Raw genomic sequence first — 26,758 nt, forward strand, 5'->3', positions numbered from 1 at the left:
AGCTATTCATGAGTAAGGAGGCACTCAAAAGCGACAAGGAGCCGCTTGTAGAAATGTGTGTCTAAACTGAAAAAAAAAAGCAAATACACATCTATAGATGACGCCACCGATGCCGCCGGAGATGCCCTGCAGCTCAAGCGCAGAGCAAGTTGTGTGCAGTGAAGCTGCGCTGACAACATATATCGATGACTGAAACCATTTATTCTTCAGAGGTCGTACTCTGTGGTCGACGCCGGTAGCGTGCACAAAGGCTGCGGATAATGTACTGGGCTCGTGTCTCCAGATTGCTCACGCAAACCGGGTCTGGCTAGACGAAGCCACGACTGCTCCTAACTATTCCTTAAAAATATTTGGAGGACGCTTAAGCTTAAAGAATGGGACGCTAAGCTTAAAGAATGGGACGCGTTGCAGCGTTGCCAAGGGTTCCACAGAACGCCATCGCCCGTTCGGCGCGACGCCTTGCCCGAAGGGAAGGAAACGAAGCCTGCCTCTCATATCTCGGTGGACACCCGAACGGCGCCGTAAGGGGAGGAAAATGAAACGAAAATTGGTTTTAAGGAAAGGAAACGACGCCTGTCTCTCTCATATCTCGGTGGACACCCGAACCGCGCCGTAAGGGGAGGAAAATAAAAGGAAAATTGGTTTTAAGAAAAGGAAATACGCCTGTCTCTCATATGTTGGTGTACACCCGGAAGGAATGGACACCACAGTACATCTCTCTCAAGCACCCTTCTAAGACAACACCCGTATTCACTAGACGCGCCTTTGATCATTTCAAACCATCGAGCTGGAGTGTCGGAGCCCCCTCCAAAGAGCGTTTAAAAAATGCAGGTGCCGCCAGGAGCAAAAACCTTTAGCTGCACACCGAAACTTTACCGGTTAAAAAATTTTTAGGAGGAAATGAATTATTTTTACCCTTGGGATCTCACTGTTTAATTTGCAGAAAGCCGTAACAATAGACCACGTTTTTTTTTTACACTATTGGGAAGGGGGTTATTTTTGGAATGTATTGCAGCGAACTTTCGACAAAGAATTACCCCGAGACCCGTATGGCCCCGGTACTTTTGTGTAGAAAATGAGGATAAGGTACCGTTTGACTTAATAATGCTGATAAGAGCCAGAATGGCAGGCTACCACTGTGACAAAGACGCAAGACTTGCCGGAACGTACTTCCGGGAAAGCATGGACTGGTTTCTGGCCATCCAGAAAGCCGCTGCGGAGCCTCCGGAGTGGCTCTCGAGACTAGGGCCGCTGTACAATTTGCGTGAATTTTAATCTGACGAAGCCAGATTCATGCTGGCTGACCACGACCGTGCCGTATGTACTATCAGCGTCAAATGAAATGCGAACAAAACACCTTAAACGCGAGCACAAAAAATCAAGCATAAGAGGCTGGAGGTGAAATACAGGCGTGGGCTATTAAGGCGAAAGCCTTTAATGTCTCATCGTTGTAAGCAGCAGTTGTCGACAGAGAATGTCACGCTTTTCAGTTGGTCGAAACGATCGTGACGTCACAGTGCGCCAATTTCAAACGGGGCCAATTGTACTTTGGCTAGTAACCATGCAACCAATTGAAGGGACCATATAGTGATGCTCCAAGTAAGTGGGACTGAGCTTAGTTAATTGCTTAATTACCCAATTAGCCTAATTAACTTCTCTAGTCAGGCCATATAAATAAATAAAACCTAGTAAGAAATTGGTCGAGCTCGGGAATCGAACCCGGGTCTTCGGAGTGCGAGACGAGCATGCTATCCACTCCGCAATGCCAGCTCGATGGTTTGGAATCAACAAAGGCACGTCTAGTGAATACGGTGTCTTCGCTCACTGCCATCCTCCTCCCTTCCCTTCCGGCGAGGTTTAGGTGTCCACCGACAAATGAGAGACAGATACATTTCCTTTCCTCAAAAACCAATTTACTGACGAGCGAGGCGTAGCACCAAATGGGCGATGGCGTTCTATAGACTTCTTGGCAGCGTTGCAAGACGCTGTCGCGTTCCACTCTTCGGGGCATCAGTGACCACACTTTAGGTCAAAAAAGTGCCCCCCTGAATTTTGTGAGACAGTTACTGCGTAATTTCCTTTCCTCAAATACAATTTTCATTTTCTTCATTACGGCTCCTCTTTACCTATCTTCTTTCACTCCCACTTCCTCCCTTCCTCTACGGTGCGGTTCAGGTGTCCACCGAGATGACAGAGATTTACTGCGCTATTTCCTTTCCTCAAAAACCGTTGCGTTGAAACGGCAAGGCATCGCGCTGAACGGGTGGTGGCGTTCCGTGGACTCCCTGGCAGCGCTACAACACGCTGTCGCGTTCCACTCCTAAAGGCGAAGCTTAAGCTTAATTAGCAGTTAATTAGTATTCAGGCATTAATCAGTAATTAATCATTAATTAGTGATTTGTCATCACTTAGTAATTAGTACACAATTACATGTGACGCCACCAGTGCCACAGAAGCACTGAAAGTGGTGCGGAAAACGCTTTCGCCTCTACGCACTTTAGACAGTCAAAGTGCCCCCTGAATTTTTAACATTTCAGAAGAGCGGTCTTTTCGGCTTCGATGGGAAAATCAACTGCTCATGTATTTTGCCTCCCTAGTATAAAAATTCAGGGGGCACTTTGACTGTCTGAATCCGCGTTTTAGGCCTAGTGGAACCAAGTAAATCGGAAACCGCATCTTCCCGACATTCCTGCTCTTCTCCATGGTGAATCGCACTGCCACTTTTCCCCTATATTCGGATACAACTCAAGAAATAAGCGGCAGATGCCCCTCAAAGAAGGCCCTCTATCCGTGTCGACCTATCTTCATGACGCCGCGGTTAATCCCCCTGCGATTTCACGCTGACAGGCCCAAGGGGGTCGGTCAAACGGGAAGGGAGAATCGGTCAACGCCATTGGCTTGAGGGGTTACTCTGAGGGGTATTTGGCGCTTCATTCTTGAGTTGTACCCGACTATAAGCAATATTGAGAAACTATGCCGCAAACCCTGGAGAACCTTTTCAACGCAGACGCCGCAGGAAAAGCCGGACGAGAGTGAGAAAGAGGAACGGGAAAAGGACATACGCCGGTGAGTCCTGCAACGAGGTCCGAGGTCATCTGGTCCTCGGCCTTGTCCTGTCCGGCGCCAAGCTGCGGGTTGTAGAGTTCGGTGCAGCGTAGGATGTCGAGGACTGTGTCCAGGGACTGCGACACTGCTTGCGAGCAGTTCTCTTGCGTCGCGAGCAGCATGTTGACGACCTGCGCGCGGTAAGGGCACATGCGGGGGAGGAAGAGCCGCGCTTACGTCTTCGTAACGTGCGCGCTTGGACGCGGTAGGAAGAAAAGAGAAATCTAACCGCGGTGCACTACGATTATTTTTATAACTCAAGTTTGGTTGTAACCCAACTTAGTTAACTGTAGCCAAATACTCAATAATAACATCGTCGAAAAACAGCATTCAAGGAAAATTAGCAACGTATTTTATTATAATGCATATTTTGGCATAAAAATATCACGATTTTACGGACAGATTCTCTGCTCCCCCCCCCCCCCCCCCCCCTCCGTGTGTGTGTACGCGCCGACGTATGCAAGCTATGCGGTGGAACTCGTGCTAAACAGTATAAACAAGGAGGAGGAGTCAGGTGCGTTAACTTCAAAATATTCTGATAATTTTAATATCTCGCCAACGCTTACAGATACTCCAACCTTATTTTTCAAAGACGATCGCGTAGCTATCAACAACTAAAAATTGCCCCTCACCTGCTTTCTGTGATGCTGCGATTGCATTGCCACCCGCGATTCGTGAGGCCAAACAAATGCAACCGGCTGACAGCTGCCACCTATCAGCAGTGACGTGGCAGCAGGGGATATGGCGTCATAACAGACATAGAAAAGGGCCACGATTTGAAAAGGGGCAGTAAATGGAAATGCTTTCGGAGCAAATTGTAGGTCTTCCACTGTGCCCTGAGCGGCTGTATGTTGCTCAGCTGTCCATCATCAAAGTGGACACCATTTCAGAGGATCTACAAAACGTGTCCGAAAAGTTTGAGGGCACTTAAGATTTTGTCGAATCAAATATTTGATTCTACAAAATCTTAAGTGAACCTGGTATAACGCTATAACGTTAAGTTGAACCTCGTTATAACGAAGTTGAAGGGGTCCGGCGATTACTTCGTTATAGCCGTAGCTTCGTTATTGGCCGTATTGACAGAGATTCCAAGAGGAATCGTCATAACTTCACTACATCCATTCTTTCGTTATAAACCGTTTCTTTATAACGAGGTTCGACTATTATGTTCCAAATGGTCGTCATAAGGCATGTGCTAAAATTCAACACGTGAACATGCTTTTTAACAATCCAATGGTGCACCTTGATGCAGAAACATGGCAGGAAAGAACGTTCCTTTGAAAACGGAGTGCTCACGTATACGTATTTGTAAGCACGCGTACGTGCTTTCTTCACATATAAATCGTGCCACACACCGCTTACCCGAGCCAACATGATGACCAGCCAGCCATTGTTGGATCTTTAAGAACATTAGTACCGAGCTTGCTTTTTAGTATATCTTGCCAGTATGTCAGGGTGCACAGCACGCGAGCAATTCTTTCGCCGTCATCGGAAGCTTCGTCGACTCACCTTCGTGATGGGGGCTTCAAGCGCCATAGCGTGGTACTTCGTGAACGCCTGTTTTCTGCTCATCACCACTGCAAGCAAAAGAGAAGAGTTTCAGTGCACCCTGATGTGTCGTCCTTTTCCCCAGCGATGCTTCTATATGCAGGGACTGTGTGCGAATGCTGTCCAAATGTTGGCGGTTCCGCTCATGCTTTCAGAGACCTATAGTAATTAACGTAAGGCCACAAATCGAGAAATTAACCGACGAATGATAAGGCAACAAATTGGGCTAGATGGTTCTAAGTCATTTTTCACTACTGCTCCATATTCAACCAGACGATCTGAATAATGTGCAGGACACGGACGAAGCGCCACTGTCGGAGTCCTGTGTGTTGTCTTCGCGAACAAAACTGAAAATTTACCTACGCATAATTCGTTAGCTGCTTGTAGCGGGTGTTAATTATTTAGCAGTCTACGCAAAATACCCAAAAATGATTGGCAACCATCTACAATATTTTCGCTACTTTCCAAGACACTCGGTTGTTAATAGACGTTTCAGAACTCGATTTTATGCTCATGAATATAGGCCCACTAGCAGCAAGCTCGTGTTAGAGGCTGGCTACCAGTCTTCCTCCATCTCCATCGACCACCTTTATGTATAATGAACGTTTTCTTCCCCAAACCACCGTAATTTATTTTATTAGGCGATTCCCGCTCTCTGACCCCTCTCTCTATACAACGGGGGTGAGAAAAGGAGTGCGTTTATTGAACTTTTTTAGTCGGAATAGATGGGCACGAACAAGCCAATTTACTGCGCTCTCTGCCCCGTCTAAAGACACCTCCCCTGCACAAATACGGTGAATCTCGTAACTTTAGTCCCGCTAGGATCAGAAACATGTGAGTGAAAGACTGCATCTGCCCCTTCCAGAATGGTCATATAAGCCAGCAATAGCGTGAATACAAGGGAGCCCCATTAAACTTCACTTAATCGAAGAAATCGATTGCTTTGCCTACTATACAGTGTCTTTGACGCCGCCCCTGCAACTGAGGAACACTGGAAGACATTTCAGATGACGCGTATGCTACTTCAAGAAGAATTGGCAGTGGTTTAGCTCTGGTTAAACCTGGAGGATTGCGAAAGCAACGAGGAGAGAGAGAGAGAGAGGCGATGGAGAGCGCGCGGCAGCGGCGGCGGCCCCGGCACGCTAGCTATGCGCCGCTACTGCGCATGCGCAACTGGCGAGCCCGGCGGTGGCACCTCTGAGTCGCCCGCGCAGCGACAGCGGCGGCGCGCCAGCTGTGCGCCGTGTGACGTCACTGCTCCTCGCGCATGCGCAGTTTGACCTTTCGTCGGCTCCGCGAAATGGCTCGGCGAATCGCGTAATGTTGCTTTCGAAACAAAAAGTGACACATGAGAGCTTCGCCGCAGAGCAAACCTGTCTAGAACGCAAGCTCACCGGCATCGGGAGAGAAGGGCTTTTCCAGGAGGAAGGGGCTCTCTTTGATGTACACCACGTAGTCCAGCTTCCTGCGAGCACACACGCCGCACAATAAAGCGAGCAGTTCAGCCAAGGAACGCGTGCACCATACCCTGGGCCAGCCATGTCGACGGGCGCCACCTTGCTCCAGACGGGCACGCACTCTCCGGTCTTGCGCCGGTGGAAGAGGGTGCCCACCCACTCGTGGCTGTTCTCCAGCTGCGTCTTGATGCAGCGCGCAACGTCCGGCTTCAGAAATTCCGTGCGGTGCAGCTCCTGGGCGTTCTCGCCGAGCATCTCCTCCGCCGAGAAGCCGGCCAGTTTCTCCGCGGCACGGTTCATGAACTGGACGAGCATGGTTCGGGTGCAAAAATAAAAAAAAGTTTGGTTGCGCCCGCAATTCCCCGAACTTGGTCGACGAACACGCACTCAGTGCGGAAGTCAAGTCACGATTGAAATATCTCGCATTCTCGCGAGCGCAAATACAAGAGAAATATGCGCAGTACGCTCTTGGTTAAGTTGAAAATCAAGGAAGCCTGGCGTTGCAATTCGCTATAGCTTCCTGATCAGACCAGCCGGTGTAGCGACTTCTGCAGATGGCGGGAAGGTAGTGCACGCACACTGTAAGCACGAATACACCCTTATGGGAGTGAAAAGGGAGTATTGTCTCCTAGCTCACTCCCTTTAGAGGACCGCTTACTCTCTTTTCCCCCCTCCGTTTACCCTTTTCGATAGAGTGCACAAGCCATAAAAATTACCACCTCTATTTGAAGCACGGACTGTCACGCCCAGGAGCAGAAAGCGAACTGTTATCCATGAGAACGCTATAATAACATGTATCTGACGCAAAGCAAACTAGAACATTAACTTCTGGGAAACCCTATACAGGCATTCCAATACTCCGGCAGCTTCCAGACTAACGAGCTGAGCTGCTGTCCTCGATGATGCCAAACATGGCAAGAATGTTAAAAAAGTGAAGTTCCACGTTCCTGCAGAAATATGCAAACAGTCGCTGGCCAATTCACCGCACCCTTTCTCCCGCGACCATTCTCGACCATGCAGTGATCCCGTCCAGGAAATGCAGAGGGGAATTACCTGTATTTCGTGTGATGGTCCGGTGACGATGACGCCGTCCCGAGCGTAGTGCAGCGCCGAGAAGAGTGCTTCGGAGGCCATCAGCTTGCTCAGATGGATGAGGTCGTTGTGCTCAATCTGGACCATCTCGTTCAGGCACACCATGGGGGAGCTCGTCTCCAGAAGCCACTGCATACATCCGGCGACCGCAGCAACCGGCATAAACACCACTGCGCCCTTGTCGTCACAACGTTCGGATTTTAAAAGCCACTGGTCGTTACACAGTTCAGCAAGCGCATGCTCACTGAGATCCTATTGATCTAAGGAAAACGCCGAGGGCCACTACGGTGGACTTTAAAGCCGCGCTGTGGTGAAATAGGCTGGCGAATATGAGTTGCAAGCTTTCTACGAGACTAGAAACTCGACAGAAATTCGTATAAAGCTTTTCGCGCAGTCAGTGGGACCGAGGCAGAAGATAACTACAACGACTGTGGCTTTGGTCATGACGGTTTCAGCTGGCGCACATCGTAGTGCGGGCGCCGCCGTGCGCACATGGTCGTGCGACCCAGCTGTTCTCGAAACAGCTGCCTGAGCAAGTTAGGTCAGTCTTGTTACCTCTTTCCGTGGTTACCAGTGGCCGGCGAGCTATCGCGGATATTTTTCTACTATGTTAGTTCCCTGGGGATCATCGCTCGACGTTCCAAGGCGAGCTTGCTGGGGTACATTGAGCCGACGGTTTGGTCGACGTCCGCCCTCGCGCTGAGTACATAGTCGCCTGCCCCTCCAACCCCGCTATTCCCCCCATCCCCAACCCAACCCGGGAGGACTGGGAGGCGACCCTGCTCGGCTGCCACGACTTACAGGCCCAACAAGCCTTAGTCGGGCGCGCCCGGGCGGCGGCAACCGCCACTGGGGTCCCATACTAGGGACCTCCACCTAGTGTTTGTGAGGATCGGTCCCTTACGGGCTGATCCAAACATACCTCCTGTTCATTCGTAATAAATGTTTTCACCACCACCACCACCACCATCGTTTATTGATACATTCACGAGCGTACGCGGATTTTGGTGATGTTCGTGCGGCAAATGCACGCGCCGTCTTAGATATAGGCCCGCTTTGGAGTATTTTTGTAATCTGTTTATTGGGGTTTAACGTCCCGAAGCGACTCAGGCTATGAGGGATTTTGTAATCTGTCATTTCAACATTACAGCCCGGGAGAAAAACTGGAATGTGGGTTATTCGGCAATTTTTCCCCCCTTTTTTTCCCCACACACCAGATCAACCTGTATATTGAATACATGTTCACCCGGTCAACGATAGCCCAAGATTCGTCAGTTGTTTTTATTTTTTCTTTCAAGACTTGAGGTGTCACTATGTTTGATGATTCCGTCATTAGAGTTAAGCACTGAAACCGTTATGCAGAGGGGCAAAAATATGCCCAATACATTTGCTATGGTACAACGCGACATGAATGACATTCGTTGGCTGCTATACAAAAAACTGCAAAAAGTAGGTTGCAGCAAACGCGAGAATTACCCTGTTGTAGCCAGCTCTGAGCAGCGGGATGATGGCCGATTCCTCTCGCTCAGCCAGGCTGCAACGGAAAAAAGAAAAGAAGGGAGAGAAATCACCCGCGAAATGTTCTTCGCAAACGCCACCACACCACTCACACGACCGGAGAAACAAATCAAGAAACTGTTTCACGCACAACGCAGACAGTCACACGCGGCGAGCGAGCGTGAGAAAGTTTCACATCAAACGCAGAGAGTTGTATGGTGAGCGAGGCATGTATTTTAATTGGGGACAACACCTGGAGCTGAAAATTACATCATATTTTACTGACGTCATTGCCAAGCAGATAAACACTGCCAAAAATGGTTTTTGCGTCAAGTGTACTTTTTATATCACACATATGTTCTTCAAAATAAGCTATGGCCGCTGGGCAGGACTTCCCTTTCATTTTTGCAGTTGAATCATACGGTTATACTATTGAGTTGCAATCGCAAGGCTGATATTATATGCAAGAACAGTTTCCACGGAGGCAGGAGAAGCAAACAAATCAACGAAATTATTTTAAATTTGAGGCCCTTCTATAAAAGTTAACTTTGAAAACTTGCCGGCAGTCATTTATCGCCTCAAATTTATTTAGTACACATCTGCAACCGAACAGACATGCGAAATCGTGGAACAAAAAGTACTGCAATGGCCGCTAAAGTAGTCTGCCATATCGCTCCCTTACTCACCCTTTCTTCACAACAGCGACGATGCAAGAATACTGGCTCCATTTGTACCCTCCAAGCGTCCTGCGAAGGCGAAAAGAAAGCCATTCAGGATGCTCTTAGTCGAAACCTAAAATATCAGCCTGCCTTCGCCTCATGCGCACTCATTGAACTCATTTCTTGCTTGACTGAGGTGAATTGCCGAGTTCCAGCTGCATCAAACAATTTGTACAAGAATTTTCGTGGTTTTTGAAACGCGCAGCTTTATGAAATAATTTGAATAAGCACTTCCAAGGTTCTTGAAAACTCGAAGTCAAAATAAAACCAAGGGTTTGTGTGTTCTCTGTCGTTTGCAGCCAGTTCGATATTGTCAATTAATTACGTATTGCCAACTTCGTGTCTTTTTACTGCTACTCTGCGTTACACATTCTCAATTGGGCAGCTTTTCAGAAATCGCGCAACCATTCCAAGCGTTTCACCCGGGGGTGAGCGCTGGCTTGAAAGACAGTCCTGGAGTGTCGACGTGGTATGCAAGTCCTTTGCAGTGGAAGCGGATCGATCAACGACGTGTAGAAGTTCATGCTCGAGACGCGGCGCGCAAGCGAGAGGCATGAGCGCGGAAACGTCAGCAAGCCGAGAATGGTGGTGGCACCTTCGCAATTAACACATTACGCGTTAGCAACGGAAAATCACAAAAAGTAAACAGCTGCGCTGACCATCCACATTCATCATCATCATCATCATCATCAGCCTGACTACGCCCACTGCAGGGCAAAGGCCTCTCCCATGTCTCTCCAATTAGCCCTGTCCTTCGCCAGTTGCGGCCACCGTATTCCCGCATCATAATCTCATCCGCCCACCTAACTTTCTCCCGCCCCCTGATACATTTGCCTTCTCTTTGAATCCAATCCGTTACCCTTAAGGACCACCGGTTATCTTGCCTTTGCATTACCATCCACATTACCACGCGTGTAACAAGTCCTGTTAAGTTCGTTTCCATAGCAGTGTTCAGCAACGCAAGCGATGTTATCGCAGAGTTCGCAACTTGTGGATGGGACGAAGCCCAGCCGGGGCAAGCTGGGCGGTCACCTGCACAGGACGATGGGGTCGACGGTATTCTTGCTCCGGGCGTCGATGAAGACCACGTGCGGCCGCGCGTCCAGGAAGTTCTCGAGGGCCGCCTCGGCGGTCGAGCTCAGCGAGCACTCGTAGTGCATCTTCTCGGCGGCCCACTTGAGCGCGCTGTACTGCGCGTCCTCTTTGGTGAACACGAACATCACCTGCGGAGGGAAAAAAGGAAGGAAGCTATTGTAAACTTCACTGCGGCTGCGAAGCAGTGAGCGCAACCGTGAGCTTGCGCAGTTTCATCGAGCAGTGTGGCGTTATGCGCTTATGTTCCCCGTCAGGTAGTCACGTCGACCGTGAAAGGACACTTCCGCGTGTGCAACCTATTAACAGCTGAGCAACCGCGCATTCCACCACGGCTGCTCCAAAACAATGGTCCACCGTACGTGCGATTTGCGACAGGACACGACACGCACGTGGCTTGCGCTTGTGAACTTCTACGTGCAAAAATATTGCTTACAGTGAGCTCCCGAGTGTTGACCCCTTCCTACCCGCTTTTGTTTGTTTCTTTGTTTCTTTCTTTACTGCGAAAGCATGGTGTCACCACGCGAATAAGCCGATGTCCACCTGTAGCCTTGTAGAGTGAAGCCTCCACCCTTCAGAAGCAACACCACCGCCATGCGGCCACCTCCCCACCTCACCATCCTTCCGACGCGGAGACGCGGATTCGCATTGTGCGGCGGTCGCATTTCGATGGAGGCAAAGCACCACAGGCCCGTGTACTATGCGGTGTCAGTGCACGAGAACCCCAGGAAGTATCCGGAGCCCTCGACTACGGCGTCCCTCATAGCCTGAGTCGCATAGGACGTTAAACCCAACATAACCGAATGAAACGTTCTACGGAGCAATAGCTGGGGGCGCCACGAAAGTGATGCCACTAACTGGCCAACATACATCGGGACCAGTATCCCCTCCCCAGAATAATTCATAGTAAATCATAGCAAAATAACCACCACCACCACTACGGCTTTGCGTGAAACCCTCTAAAAGTATAGGCACAGTCCGTACGATGTGCAAGCGCTCAGCCCGACAAGTTATATCGGGCTAATCGAACCCTACTACACCGGTGCGTATGTGAACTGCACAGAATTACACGAAACGCTTGTACTGTTGTGAGCGAGTGTTTTCACAACGGCATTGGTAGGAAATCAGCCAACAGACAGTTCGCCTTTAACTGTCGCCTCTCCATGTGCGCACGATCTGTGCGGCTGAGCTGCGTTGCGCGGTAGCATGCAAGGAGGTTATGATAGCACATTTACGGCCTCCTTGGTATCATGTGGCAAACCCGAGGATATGATTTGCACCCTAGTTTCAACTAGAGTTACTGTATATGCTACCAAAGGTAGCATATGCTCCCTGCGGGAGTTTCAACTAACCGCTAGCGCCACCTGCCACTTACAGCGGCTTCTCGGGGACAAGCCTTGTTGCAGTTCACTTCTGGTTTCGTTCTTTGCGCAAGTTTAGCGCAGTTTCGCACGATGTGTTGTGCTTCAGTAACAGTTTTCTATATATTATCTCGTCTTTCGTAATCAACGCTGAACGCATCGGTCAGCCTTCACCAAGCCTTCGCAAAGCCCTCAGCCCTCGCAACGACCTCACAATAGAATGCCGCGCGCTTTAGCGTCCGTCGATCGGCACATTTCGTGCTCAGTAAAATGAAATTCGTGTGAGCGCGCATATGACGAGAAGTGGCAATACTTGCAGCTTTTCATGTTTAGCACATTTAAAATGTATCGCGCTCCCATGATTAAATTATATCCCACGTTCTACAGCATCGAAACATGCAAGCGAACTTAGGATGTCATTAGCGCCTTGTTAGATTTGCCGAAGAAATCACGATTTTATTCTCCACGAATTATCAAAAGTGTTTACAAGAGGCGGCTCAGTCATTCTTGTGATAACTAGCTATAAAAAAAAAGTACACTGTACAACCACGAATGGCCGGACAAGAATCATGCAAGGACGTGAGCCGCGCTATCTGACAGACATCCCGCCAGCCGAAAAGACTTTCAAGTGCGGCAGCTGACTGTTATCCTAACTCTACGTACGTAAAATTACGCGCGCAGTTGCTTGTTAAACGGCGTTTCTAAAGCAAAAGAAATCAGAACGACGAGCAAATCAAAAATAGGCAGGAATAACGTTATGTATCCTTATTGCAGCATCATGAACACCGCTCCTCGTTAGTATAGTGGTCAGTATCCCCGCCTGTCACGCGGGAGACCGGGGTTCGATTCCCCGACGGGGAGTAATTTTTTGTAACCTTTTCTCATTTGACATTTTTAGTTCTTCTGCGTTTCCTCATTGTTTTCTTCCGGGTACAGTTTTTTTTTTTTCTTCTAGTACTCGTTGCTAACGTCGCTTCAGCTGATATGCCAGAACTTTGCCATAAAAGCCTGGGGATGCATAAAAAAATGAAATCTCTATAATCATTTCTTTTCAACGTCGCCTTCTCTCCTCCTACCCAATGAAGCTAATGTTAAACGTACTCCAGTAGCAAATGAGCCGTCAGGTACAAAGGCCGCTAAATACTTTGAGGAGCATTTTGGAAACAATGGACAACGATCTGCTGCTCCAGATTCACCTCATTTAGCGAGAGTAATTCCAGACTTGTGTGCCGCGTGGGAACGGCACAATTTTGTTACACAAAAATAGAAGCAATCGAGTTAGACGGTCAACGACAACCGCAACAGCAAAAAAAGGATCCGGCTAAAAATGCTGTAAATTCACAACCCATACGTGATGGCGTAATTAGGCGTCAAATGCCTTCTGTTATTTCTTTCGCGATCTGCCCACCCCACTTACGTAATCGAATGTGCACACCTAGCTAGAAGTAGCGCACTCTCTGTAAGGCGAGAGCGATGTCTTCGTGAAAATAGACCTCACCACATTCTTCACCACTCTACCCGTACACTGGATTCTTCTTTCTCCTCCGCTTTCTGTTCCTGTACCCACGGGGCGGTCCAAATGTCCGCGCTGTGCAAGTCGGTCAAAGAGCCTTTTTTTTTCTTCACAAGCTTCCCTTTCCACTCATCTCTCTCCCCCCCCCCCCCCCCCCTTTGACTCCGCTGCTACCGCAGAGAAAGCTGGCAGCTGAGTAGTTGGAACTTTTGCTAAAGTTGACTTTACTAAACTCAAGTTGACAACTGAAGACTTTTTCACTAAGCGAGTAAAATTATGTGATGTTCGCTGCCTTTATATTTTTGCAGCGCAAATTGTTCAGGACGTGCGTGTTATGATGTGCGTGCTTTGAAAATACCACCAAGATAGGAGTAAACTGCAGTCCAGTTAAATATATACATTTGTCACCACGTCCACCGTTGTTACACTTCATATTGTGACGAAGACTAAGCTGGCAGTGGCGCGGGACGGAGCGCCCGCGCTAAGCCAGCGGCCATTAAATCATCTCATAGCCATGGTTCACCACGTCTCATTCTTCGGCTGGCCGCCGCGTAACAATATCATAGTGGTGATGAGGTTAACGATACGATAAATTTCCGATATGTGAGAAATTTTACGTGTTGCTATGGGCTTACCACGCGCACATGCGCCTTTCTCTGTTGTCAAAATTTGTTGCACAGTTTGCGACGAGCTTTCGTCGTAATCAATCTTTCAGTCCGCATGCGTCGATTTGCGGCTGCCTTGCATATATGAGGGCGGAAAATCCAACAGTCGCCTCATGTTCACTGGCGTCACTGTACAGTATGCATATATGGGCAGTCAAGAGCGCAAGGTTCACCAAAGAAAGTCTGAGTTTAGCACTGGGTTCTGACATTGAGCTGTTGTTACTGACAACTTGCTATGTAAGCTTTCTCGTACTTACAAGATAAGCTATAAGGAAGTAATTACTCATTGACATCCACTGCTACTGTTCCGGTGAAGCGGTGGTCCCGGGTTCGAACCCCAAACCAGGACGAATTTTTCTTTAACTACGAACTTTCTGAGAAAGCTGTATAGCTTTCCTTTGTAGCCGTATGGCTGCGCTCGGGTGGATGGCAATGAGTAATTACTCCCTTATTACAAATCTACTCCGCCTTGGGGGATTCCCTTAAATATTTGACCAACAAGATACGCACTTAACCTCATTACGCTGACGTGCTCAAAGTTTCATAAAATTTCTAAAATTGATTATTGTCACGGCTTTACGGCTTTGGCAACGTTTTAGATGTGCAGAAAATGGGCGTGAGTTGCCGAGTGCATAGTAACATGTGTTTAGCGCAACCGTCCTTAGCCAAGTTATGTCCGGAGGTGTGGCCATTTAAGGAATTGCTCATTACAAGGAATTCGGAACAAGTGCTTCTAGTTCCCTTAGCTGGCACCACGTGGGGTAAGGCTTTGAACATTAAAAAAATAGCTCGCTGAAATCGTCCGTGACGTAGAAAGAAAGAGAATAAGAGTGGCTGCAGAACAGAGCGTGACATGCAGGCCGCTAGGTTTAGCGTCACTGTCTGGAGCTGTCCCGAATTCCTGGTAATGTTGCGGGACCGGGGCACCAAGACTGAGTACCCAAAAGGTGACCAGTCGTAGTCATTAAGGTGTATGATGCCACTCATCGACCACGCCATGACGCGGTTGAGGAAAGCCTTAAAAAGCCGACAGGGCACTTGCAGTCGTGTCCACATCCGAGCCAGAATGAATCAATAGAATGTTGGTCAATACCGTATCGGTGTCCCGCAAATCGGCACCGGCCACCTTCATTCAGCTCTCACAGCATCCCACCACTTATCCGTTTTTATATATGCTGTGGACATATACCAACTTGATCGTTCGGGAAGAAAAAAAGAAAAAGCACCCAGAGTTCTCGCTTAGGGGCAAAGCGATAGTGACAGTGACACAGCACTATGAGATCGCCCATAACATTATCACTGGCCTAAATGTAAACGTGCGAGTATCCTGTCCCGACATGCCACGAAATGAAGAGACAAGCAATGCACTTACCCTTACGGTCGGTACCGCGAGGTACATAGAGCCGAACTTGAGCGCGACGGTTGCTTCCTGCGAGGCAAAAGTGTAGTACTAGTTAGCCAGCCCGTGCCGGAAGAGATGTGTTCTAGTTTCGGACTATATTGGCCTTGGATTGACTTGCTCTTTTTGTGCGTTCTTGCTATCGTCTTGTTCTTAGTACCATTAGGCACTATAGTACCATGTTGGTGTCACGTGATGCAAACATAAATATCAGTGATGACGATTTGGTTTTTAAAGCGAAAGCTGACCAAAGCTGCAAAAGGCATATGTCATGGCTGAAGTCTGACATAAATAAATAAATAAAGTAAACATTGCCGCGACCCGGTTCGCTGGCCACTGCACGAGAGCTCTATGCCATCGCCGCAGCCGAACACGCCTCGTGTCAAACTGCAACACACTGTCTCGCCGCGTGCATTGCACATCGTCGTATTCATCAACTTCCATCCGCGGGCGCGAACAGATGAGATCAGCTTAATCTCGATCAGAGCTTAACTTGAGTCTAATATCGTCACCAGACATGCCGACGATACAGCAAAGCAAAACCATGAGCCAGACTTCTGTGCCTGGGAGAACGAGAGGCGAACAATGGGAGCCCGCCGTCGGGGCTAGTACGGCCTTTCGCCGCCACGCGCCGCCACCGGAGTAGGATCACTGCCGCACCGTCGCTCATGGAAACGCAGACCGTTCGCAGTTATTCTGTCGTTGAGTTTTCGGCTGCATTCATGCTGTTTCAAGTACAATCAAAACTTTTTTTAAAAGGGAGCTCAGAAGCACTTGTCGCTAAGGGTAACCGGACCATTTTAGTCGTGTCTTTCGCGGCTACTGCTGCGCAATGCGCTCGCGCGTCGTCTGCTGCGCTGATATGACAGCGCGCGCCTGCTTAAATCCACCGCGTGGAAAATTGTTCTGTCACCTTTAAGTTCGCTTGTCTGAGAGTCTCTATTTGAAAGCAGTGCTTGGCAGCAGCTAATACTGAAAGCTTGGGCTCTGAAAGAGCTCCGTCGCGTGCTGTTGTTTACTCATGTAAGTAGCACGTAAAGCCGTTAGACTGCTTCCAAAGCGGTACCTGATCCCGCGTTTCCTTCGTAAAGTTTTTGAGAGTTACCATTGTCGCCACCGAAGCCAGAGTTGGCGCCAGAAAATGTGGAGCTTTGCCAACTGGTTTCATCATTTGATCTGCCCCACACTTCCTGGAAGACTGCATGGTGTCTCGAGTCGCATCGTTGACGCTCAACTTTATCGTGTATGGTACACGCGAAAAATGCGCCCTGCTGTCAGTGCTACCAGCTATGTAACGTGCGACGCTGCATCATCTGCCTGCACATAACGCTGCGCAGATATAGAGGTTCATATATTCAATATCAGTGCGTTGTGAGTCAACACTTACTCAAACTCGAAAAAAGAGTATTTATTGTGGAGGCTAACTTCTACACGGCAGTAAAACGTACGCCATCCTCAGCATCCTCAGAGCCTCGCGTACTTTCGCGAAAGGGGCTTTTTTGTGAAATGTTTAACTACGTCATGCTTGTCACTGACATTGAATGCGTAGTTGCAAAGAAGCGGCCTCAGGAAACAAACCGATATAAGGTTCATGAGCTCGTTGATGCCATCGCTCTTGCACTCAGCAACTTTGAATCACAAAGGGCTGGGACAGCGTGCTCTACTAATGTAGTGATAGGCTTTTTCAAGGTCTGATCGTCCTGCAGGGCGCGGTCAGCAAAAGCTCTTAATGTGTCGAGAACGAAGAGAAGTTGATATGACGGGTAGAGCAGCCCACCTCGGTCTTGGCTGCGGGTGAACTGAAGGAATGGCTGGTTGCTAACCGGCTTCGTACACAAAGTAAGGCAGTTCTCGCAATCCATATGCTCGCCAACAACTCGTGCAATGTAACCGCCCACATAAGCGGTAGCCGAGATCTGAAGCGACGGCAGGTGCTGTGGCAAAATTGTGGTAGTAAGCCTCAGAAGCACCAATCTTGCTCTCGACAGCTTCGGCGCTGCTTGCACAGTCGACGTCAGGGGAGGCTTTGGAGCTGAAGTAGAAGTTGGTTGCGCAGAAGAAAGGACGTCAGCGGTTAGGAGTCTTGGCATCGAAGCACATTCTTCGTGGGCAATATTGGATACTGAATTAGACGCAGCGATCCCGGTCTTCAGTAGCTTTTCGAGACCTGACAGTGCAGCCCGAACATCCAACATGTCGTTACACCCGGATGACATTCGCAAACTACCAAACAAGGATTCAGTAGGATCGCTGCAGAATTTTCGGGTGGGGACGAAAAAGAACTCTTTAGTCAGCATGCTGACTGAAGAGTTCTTTTTCGTCCCCACCTGAAAATTCAGCAGCGATCCTATTGCAGATATTTGACACACGCCACTGTAGAATAGGTAGTGATCAGAATTGCCTGATAGGTTTAGTCTGTGAGAAATTCAGGGGTATGCCCAGATTTTTTTTTTTGACCTTCTAAATACATAGGGAAAGTGACTTCAAGCCATTCAAGCCGCGGATCAGCACTGTCGTCGAACTGGCGAGCATCCGGAAAATGTTGGTGTATGTGCTGCGTCGTGTTGCTGATGTCGTGAAGCACGAACCACCAATAAACGTTCTTCACGAACGTAATGGTTGGCCCTGCAGCTGAAAATGACACGGCAGAAGTGCGCCCAGCTTGAAAAAGAAACAAGAATCGTACTTCGCGCGGCCGATCAGCAGTAGCCAAGCTTCTCGTATCCTCGATGAGCGCGGGCATCGAGGCACCCGCCGCGCGCGACGTATTCTACTCACACAGCGCCTCCTTGCGGCAGCCGCGAGCGGCGGCGGAGCCGGCGCCCGACGGCCTGAGGAGAGCGTTCGCCCAGGCACAGAAAGTATAGAGGAGGCGCTGGCCAGACAGGCTAAACACATGCTTTCGTACGTCTGCTCGGTTTAAATACGTTAAAACCCTACCAATTTTTTTTTTTTAATGGCGCAAGGATATGTTGGTCTACTCGAGGTGTGGAGAGACCCATTTTCTAAAGCATTTAGACCCTAGAGAAGTCGAGCAACACTCCAGGGAAAGCTTTATTACGGGTAGGCAAACGGAGGCACCGCGGATCGAACCCTGCACCTTGTCGCCACCTACATACGAGGCGGATACTCAGACGACTAGGCCACCGCTGAGATACATAATGCTGTTCAAGATACAACACGCTGTTCAATAAACGCAATAAGCAAGCAATTGCTCATTAACATCGAACCATGCTCATCAGCCATACCGGCTACAAAGAAAGGCTGCTTCCACAGAAACTTCGCAGTTGAAAAAAATTAGTTCAGGCCCGGGGTTCGAACCCGCGACCATCGCCTGTCCAGGGCAGTTGCTCTACCAACTAAAGCTAATCAGGACGGATAGAAGATCAGATGGCGGGGCGAGAGTGAAGTGGTCAACGAAATGGGAATGGTGCTGGCCCAATGTTGGTCAGTAAACGCACTTTGTCGAACCTCCAACGAGCCAGCTTCGGCTCCCTTTACTCGGCCCTTCTCGGGCTTTTACAGAAAAGCTACGTTAAAGGGGTGGAGACACCAAATTTTGAAGCTATAAAAAGCCTGCTATGGGATTCCTATGTATGCAAGGGCAGTCACAGCCAGGTGTTGGACGCAACAAACGTTTAAAAAATATTTTAATTCGGTTCCAAAGATTACCTAAATGCTCACTCTCACGACCTAGACCCATTCGCTAGCGCCATCAACCATGACGTCACAAGGGGTGTAGAAAAATAAAGTTTTAGTGACGTCATACCAAAACACGGGCGGCCTGCGCCAGTCTTCGTGCCGAACGCCGGCATCTGAAGAACGCGATAGTATTGTTTGTTCACGTTCATAGCAAACCCTGGGATATATGAATATCAAAAATGCATCGTTTGTGACGATCGTTGGCAAATACCGAGTTCCTGGTAGAAGTGATGACTGCGATGCAAGCAAATTTCATCCCATAGCCGGTTTTGTGCTGCTGCTACCTGGTGCGGTTCGCCTGCCGTCTGCTAGCTCTGTTGCTGAAGACGTCGTGGAAATCGAGCATATCTTTTATTATGGGACGAATTCACAGTAAATGGGTGCCGAGCGGAGCACGTTTCTGAGCGCTGGCCAGTCCCGAAGCGCCCTCAGCTGCGGAGTCGATATGCGAAAGCAGCTAGGCCTAGCGACGACTAGGGCAGTCGGACCAGCGCGCAGGTCGTCGGCCGGCGTTGCCGCAGGCAGTGTCGCTGCCGAAAGATCCACTTTTAGCACAGTCATGCTGTCGTATCTCGAATCTAGAAAGCATCCTTTCTGGTAACATGGCTGTTTTGTATTTTCTTGTGCGGACGTGAAGTACGCCGAGTCTGCCGGCCGGTAGGTCAGCCTGGATACCGTCTGCCGACGTCATAAAAGCGAGCTAAAGAGTGTTCTTGACGTAAATAATAAACCATGGGACAAGAAATGTGAAAAAAGTGTCATTTTTGAGGATCGCTGACCAATACTGAGCTGCTAGTAGAGGTAACAACTGTGATATGAGCAAATTTCTCACAACCGCGCCTAGCAGCTGCCGCTGGCGCGACGTCGGGGTCCGGCTCGCCTGGCGCCCGCTAGCTCCGCTGCCGAAGGCGTCGAGGAGATTGACCATACTATTATTTTATTGTGAGATGATTCTGTTAACACTACAGCTATTTGTGAAAAGTAGGCCTTTTATTATAGCGCAGGCGACTTCCGAAGCGCCGGCCGCTCGCTAAACAGGCTATAGGCCTAGCGACGACCACGGCAGCCAGGCAGCAGCAGAGCTCGTCGCCCGGAGCGCCCGCGAGCGGTGCCGTTGCCGAAAGCTCCCAACATAAGCAGACATGCTTTGTCGCTGCTCGAGTATAGCTGGCAGTTCTGATAACAAGGCGATCTTGTCTTTTCTTGTGATATTTGTACTCCATCCCAAGCAGCGCTCAGGTACTGCTGCACGGCAGCGAAGTGTGACACCGGTTGTGGGCGCAGCTTGGGTAGAGCTGCGCAGCGATGCTTACTGGCATTTTGCAAAGTGTTTCGCATCCTCACGCGAACCCGCGAAGGCGATATTAGCGTGCGAACAAAAAAAAAAGTCGATGTCCTCACTCGTTGGAATCAGATCTGTCAGAATCCGAGCTGCTGGGACTAGACGTGCAGTTGTTTGTTTTCATATGCGCTGGTCAGCACGTGTGTGGGAAAGCAGACGATGCAGCAGTAGGTGCGGCACAACTTTTGTGGGCCCACGTGACCAAGCGAAGCAGTTGATCTTCCCCCTCTGTGACGTCACTGTACAACTCGGCGTTCCGAAACCGAAACCGAAAACTGTTCACCTAAAAATGCTATAATAAATTATTCACTGTGAATATATGAATCTTTGAGTGTGTATCGTGCTTCCTGGAGCCATAAGAAACGTTTGAAACTAAGAACGCGCGAACCACAAATTTGGTGTCTCCACCCCTTTAAAGGTGCACTGAAGAGGAATCTGAACTTGTCTTTTTGCCGCGGGAAATCAATCTACACGTTCCGAGCTTTCTTAGAAACTTCGATTTATTGCCCTGTGTGGCCGATTTCCGTAATTAAATCGAATTAACGTCCGGCTCCCGCCTTTTTTTTTTAATTCTCCCGCGTACGGTGGGCGGAGTCGACCAACGCGTGGAGCGCCTTTCACCCAGTCCCGCCATGGCGGCTTGCAGGCAACGGGCAGTCGTCAGGAGCCGCCACGATCGCTGAACAACCAGCGCCATCTAGCGGGCAGGCGGGGAACATATCGCAGGATTGCTCCGCCGTAGCAGATGGCATGGCAGCCTTGCGCGAGGCTGGTAGAATGGCGGTGGAAAGCGTGCCGATAGTTATATCAGCGGCATTTCGCGATTTGAATTCCTTCTTCCGAGGAGCGAACTTGAAAAAGGGCAAGCTTTTGCTTGAAGCCGGTCACGTGCACAACGGGAAAGAGCTCGTGCTTTCAAGCGGCTCCGAAATAAGGGGGAAATGCATGGCGGACCCCTGCTACACGGGCGTTTCGAATGCCTTACAACCGAATGTCATTCGACTCCACTGCCGAACTAACGCTGCTGCACGAAGTTTTTCAACGGCATTCGGTTCAGATGACATTCGAGTCGACGGAGCTCCGCGGAGACATTCCAGATCTTGGAATGCCTTCGAAACGCGAACACAGCCCGAAGCGACGAGTAGCCGTCGCTGCCGCCGTCGCTTCGCCCCGCCCACAGCCGCGCGACTGCTTTCGGCTCTGTGGGTGTTCATTTCGATACACGCTACTCGCTTTTTTCTGCTGTTTGTTTAGCAAATAGTTCATGTTCCGTCTAAGTGAGTGCTTGCAGATAATAGTACACCAACGAACATTTACCGCATGTGCATGAAATTTCCCCACGAGTGCGCCGATGAGGACGACTGTACTCATGCTGCTACATGTTTACATCGCTGCGTATGAACAGCTGGTACTGGTTTGCAAGACATAAAACGAAATATGCGCTTTAATTAGTTCTATTAAATAACATCTTCTCTTCTGTACCGGTTGTACCCGTGCCTGTTTACGCAGTGCGACAATCTGTGGGAAGTGCCGACACGATCGCTCGCCTGAGAAACACTTGACAGCCGGGTTGTTGACATCGCGTAGGACCGGCGCTTATCGCTAATTTTCCCGGCTTCCTCCGACATGCCCCGTACTTTATTTTAAACTACTTTATCCAGAAGTATGTTTGGTGACCGTTCGCGTTAACTGAAATGCCTTAACTTGATACCCACAAGCTAGCGACGGCGACGACTGCTGCTGGCCGTAAAGCACTGCTCTGCAGCCCGAGTCACACCACCGCTTCCCGTTCATCGTATGCGCGTCCTGCGATGTAAGCAATAGTTGATTTCATGTCACTCTTGTCAAAACTACACTCGTTGACCATTTGCATTCGCTAAAACTTGTGAATTCGTTCTTCACAATCACCGATCCAACCCTGCGGGCTCGCTAGGCCCAGTCGTCGATGAAGGGAACGGAGTCGTCGTCGACTGAAATTAATTTGGCAAGTGGTTATCGCTAGTGAGTGTCCATGTGTGCACATGTGAAATATAGGCGCTCGTTTCGATTATTTCCAATCCGCATAATGTATATCGCGCATGTATTCGCACCGTCACCTCATCAGCTAGCGCGTTTTCGCTCAGCCGCCGAACTCCCGAGGGCATGAAAGCTGACCGTCCGCTGATCGGACTCGTCGGTGTCGTTTAGCCAAAAAACGTGTGCCACTACAATAATATTATAATAAACTAGATAGTTCACTATAATCATATGCTGCTGTTCACCGTGATAGTGCCGTTGTCGGACTAGCGTGACCGTAGTCGTCGTTGTACACTGAAAACGAGCTGAGAATTTCGAATGCGTTTGGAAAGTGCCGTGTAGCACCGCGGGAGTCCGTCGAGTTCGAATGCCATTCCAAGTCTCGACTGCCATTCGACTCAGATGTCATTCGAAAGTACCCGTGTAGCACAGGTATAATCAACGCGCCGCCGAAGAGCGTGGAGATCGAGGTAAGCTACGTCTGTTCATCGCTTGTATTTTTCTGGCTCGCATCTCTCATTGTTATTTCAGATTGACAACAGCAGGAGAATCATTCGTATTTGACCCCGGCATTCTTCGCAAAAAGAGTACGCAGCCCAGCCGCAGCGATCAGATTGCATGCGGAGCTGACTGTGTGCGACGGCGAGCGTATCCTGTCTCCGGTGCGCTGCTCGCCGCGAGAGGCGCCTCCGTCGGCGCCGGAGTTACGTTCGCCCGTAGTAGCAAATAGTCCGCGCGTATTTTTATTTCTGCGGGCTTATTTTGCGGCTATATTATCTGCGAATTAAACTATTTGTTCATGGAAACCTAAAAAACAAAATAGAGCGAAAGCAAAGCCTCCACGGAGCTGGCTGAAAGGCACTTCACGCGTTGGTCGACTCCGCCCACCGTACGCGGAGAATTCAAAAAATAAAGGCGGGAGCCGGACGTTAATTCGATTTAATTAGGGAAATCGGCCACAGAGGGCAATAAGTCACAGTTTCTAAGAATGCTAGGAACGTGTAGATCGAGTTCCCGCGGCAGAAAGACAAGTTCAGAATCCTCTTCAGTGCACCTTTAAGCATCTGAACCCCTTATCCGGCTCTTTTTTTCTCTCCAGCAGCGTGTAATATAGGCTAGTCTCATACTGCTGCTTCGTCGTCAGCGCAGCAAGAAAGCGAGACTGACATCACTCTGCTTCTCTACGGTGCACTGCAATACACAAGAACAGGCTTGAGGACCAGCCACCCATCAAGCGGCATAAGAAACTGCAGCCCTCGAAGCACGCACCTTTAAGACGGGGCGCTGGCGGGCGGCTTTGTACTTCTCGTCGGCATCCTGGACCGTAAGCGCGACGTGCGGAGGCGCCATGCCAGCTGTGGGACAAAGAGTTTAGGGTCGCCGTTCACTGCATGGTGCCGTGCGCAATGGCCAAGCACGGAGTGGCAATAATTGAGCCCGCGGGAGGAGGGCGCGTCACTGCTGGTTAGGCTTAGCTGTAGTCGGCTAGCCCACACGCTCACCTGGATGGGCAACCGGCGACCGTTACGGATCTCTGTTCTTCTTCTTCTGTTTCTTTTTTTTTTCTCGCGCTCCACGGGGTCACGAGAGCTCGAGCTGCTGCTGCTTCTTCCTCGTTGTCGTCCTCCGTTGAAATGGCACGTACCCAACAGCTTTTGCTGTCGGCGTAGTGCCAAGCTCTCTTCGAAGACCATCTGCTGAACTCTCGTTAGAGCGAACTTGTTGAAACTTCATTGAACTCTAGAAACTCCGTTGAGCTTGTCAACTCTCAACTCGCGGCAATGGAAAGCTCCTATCCCAAGTCAATGTATTTCCGGCTGTCGAACGAACTAACGTGAAAGAACATTACAAAACGGTCGGCGTTTTTTTTGTTTTGTTTTTTTGTTTTCGCTAGGCGACGTCTGCAACTAAGAAGCGGGATACAGCAGCGATTGCTTGCTGCTAAGACCTTTAGGACCATAGCATAGCGAGTTTACCGAAACAAACTGACAGCCCTTTTATCTGTCTAAAGCATCTCAAGCGCTATAAACACAGCAGAGGCTAGACAGCACGTTTCGACGTGAAGAGGCTGAGCAACTCCGCGATGATATCAGCTTGTTCGCTTTGGCTTAGCAAACTTTTCGATGTGTCGGCTTCGTCAAACACGCAAGAGCTTTGTGGTAAAGCTTGCTTAACATGCACACTTAGGCGATTTCTAACGCACTGATGAATTTCTGCTTTAAGCTTTCAATACGCGCTCGCAATCCCGATTCAGCGCCTTTTCGGCGCCTTTTTCGAATCTTTATTATGACGGCAAACTTTTAGAAAGCTTGTTTCTATTTCCAGGCTTGCTATGCAATACTTAATTATTAACAAAGCACTCAAGAGTCAGGGTTGCCTTCTCCGTAGTTTAACTGAACGCCGTAGATATTACTAAGTTACTCCTATTAGGTTTGGTTTGGTTCATTGGGGTTTAACGTCCCAAAGCAACTCAGACTATGAGGGACGCCGTAGTGAAGGGCTCCGGAAATTTCGACCACCTGGGGTTCTTTAACGTGCACTGACATCACACAGCACACGGGCCTCTAGAATTTCGCATTCATCGAATTCAGCCGCCGCGGCCGGGATCGAACCCGCGTCTTTCGGGTCAGTAGATGAGCGCCGTAACCACTGAGCCACCGCGGCGGGGGTTGCTCCTATTAGTACTGATCATTATTTGAATGCGGGTTGCCAGATTTGGAACCTCTACAAACAATATGAAGTGAAAAAAATAAATGAAAGTATTCGAAACAAAAAAAAAAGCTGATTGTTTCCACAGTAGCCTACACGACTCCAATGTCTCATTTCACCCAGAATTTGTTTATCTGAAATCAGAAACTCCTTGTATCACTCACTGTATCACGGGTACGAAAGCGTTTATTTTTTTCTACAGCACAACAGGAAATTGGAGTTCTTTATTTATAGTTCACTTTAGTCATCTGCAGCACACAGTTCCATTAGGCCCCAGAAGGTCCCATTGCTGTTTTGAGTTCAAGACCTCCACATGTGTATCAGTGCATTGAATGGTTTTAACATGGCAATTATTATGACTTTTTATTCCGGTGGTAAATTATGCAGCCACGCACCCCAGTCGTATCACACAATGGCAGGCATGAACAAAAAATGCCTGCCATTGTGTGATACGACTGGGGTGCGTGGCTGCATAATTTGAACTGCGTTGAACTTGTGATCGCGTGTGCTTCTTGCTTGATAACCGTCAAAGCATTGGAACTCATTGTCACTGCGCATTGTGTCCTATACCCGCTGGTGATAAGGGAGCACCTACGTAACACGCTTTTCGAAGTCATCAGCGCCTAAACTGAGTGCGGCTGGTTAAGATGGCGCAGAGCACAAATCTATGAGGGTCAGGCCGTCCGCAGAACTTTTTCCAGTGGGGTAGGGAGGGGGCGGAGGGGGGGGGAACCGCCCCCCCCCCTTGCCCCCCGCTTCCGGACGCCCATGTATGACGGCGACGTGCATCGTCTCTAGACACCTGACGAGATGCAGCCTGCTCCCGTTCAGCGGCAAAGTCGGCGTGTAGGTTGCTGTGTCGATAAAATGCTGATTGGTGGAAAGTGTCGTGACGACAAAATCACATGACCTCGCGCGGGAAATTCAAACACCCCAGCAATAATCACTCAGTTCAACAATGATGATGACACCATACAATTCCTTATTGGTCTACAGGGTCGTGACGTCATTCCATCACTATTACATAGTGTCTCTGTATAAAGAAGAGCACTTACACTGAAAAGAAAAAAGGTCGGGCCGGGACTGGAACTCTGCCCCTTGAGTAAGGCGCGCAAACCCACGACCACTGACGAACGTTCGTTTTACGAATTGAAAGGTATGCCTTATGGTAAATAAATAAATAATGGACAGAATAAAAGTAAAAATAAAAAAAATGGCTGAGGCTTAGCTTAGGTCAAGCCTAGTCAGATGCGAAGCATATTGTCGCCGAGTTGCATATCGAGCACGCCGCTTGGCTAGACGTTCTTCACGCCCTTCATCAGTCTCTGTAGCACGCCCCAACGAGCAGCCCTGCCTCCAGGAGGCATCTCTATCCCGTGTACGCCTAGCAGAGGCAGGCGCACCCCCTTGTATACCGCCGCTCCAGCATCACGAGTTCACTACAGCGCACCTAGCGGCAGAAGCAGGAAACACATTGGTCGCGACGCCTCGCGCGACGGCGCGAGCTGGGGCCCCGTTTCTCCTATGTCGTTACGTCACGC

General features: G+C 49.4%; 1 protein-coding gene and 1 non-coding gene across 2 annotated transcripts in view; one reads left to right on the forward strand and one right to left on the reverse strand.

Moving 5' to 3' along the window:
- LOC149342791 (high affinity cAMP-specific and IBMX-insensitive 3',5'-cyclic phosphodiesterase 8B-like) overlaps nt 1-24,769 on the reverse strand; it is a 44,932-nt gene extending 20,163 nt beyond the window's left edge. The window contains exons 1-10 of the mRNA XM_089545250.1: nt 23,778-24,769; nt 15,422-15,478; nt 10,451-10,641; nt 9,386-9,445; nt 8,679-8,736; nt 7,164-7,331; nt 6,181-6,413; nt 6,048-6,118; nt 4,615-4,682; nt 3,063-3,236 (exon numbers count right to left, since the gene is read on the reverse strand). Of these exons, the coding sequence (XP_089401376.1) occupies nt 3,063-3,236; nt 4,615-4,682; nt 6,048-6,118; nt 6,181-6,413; nt 7,164-7,331; nt 8,679-8,736; nt 9,386-9,445; nt 10,451-10,641; nt 15,422-15,478; nt 23,778-23,858 (1,161 nt within the window). The 5' untranslated portion in view covers nt 23,859-24,769. The remainder of the gene's footprint in view (nt 1-3,062; nt 3,237-4,614; nt 4,683-6,047; nt 6,119-6,180; nt 6,414-7,163; nt 7,332-8,678; nt 8,737-9,385; nt 9,446-10,450; nt 10,642-15,421; nt 15,479-23,777) is intronic.
- On the forward strand, nt 12,661-12,732 carry TRNAD-GUC (transfer RNA aspartic acid (anticodon GUC)). Its single transcript has one exon. It is a non-coding gene; the product is annotated as a tRNA-Asp (tRNA).
- Nucleotides 24,770-26,758: the final 1,989 nt, after the last annotated feature.

The sequence above is a fragment of the Amblyomma mixtum genome, chromosome 5 (genome assembly GCF_055824585.1).
Source record: "Amblyomma mixtum isolate Tamu chromosome 5, ASM5582458v1, whole genome shotgun sequence".
Classification (NCBI taxonomy): Eukaryota; Metazoa; Arthropoda; class Arachnida; order Ixodida; family Ixodidae; genus Amblyomma; species Amblyomma mixtum.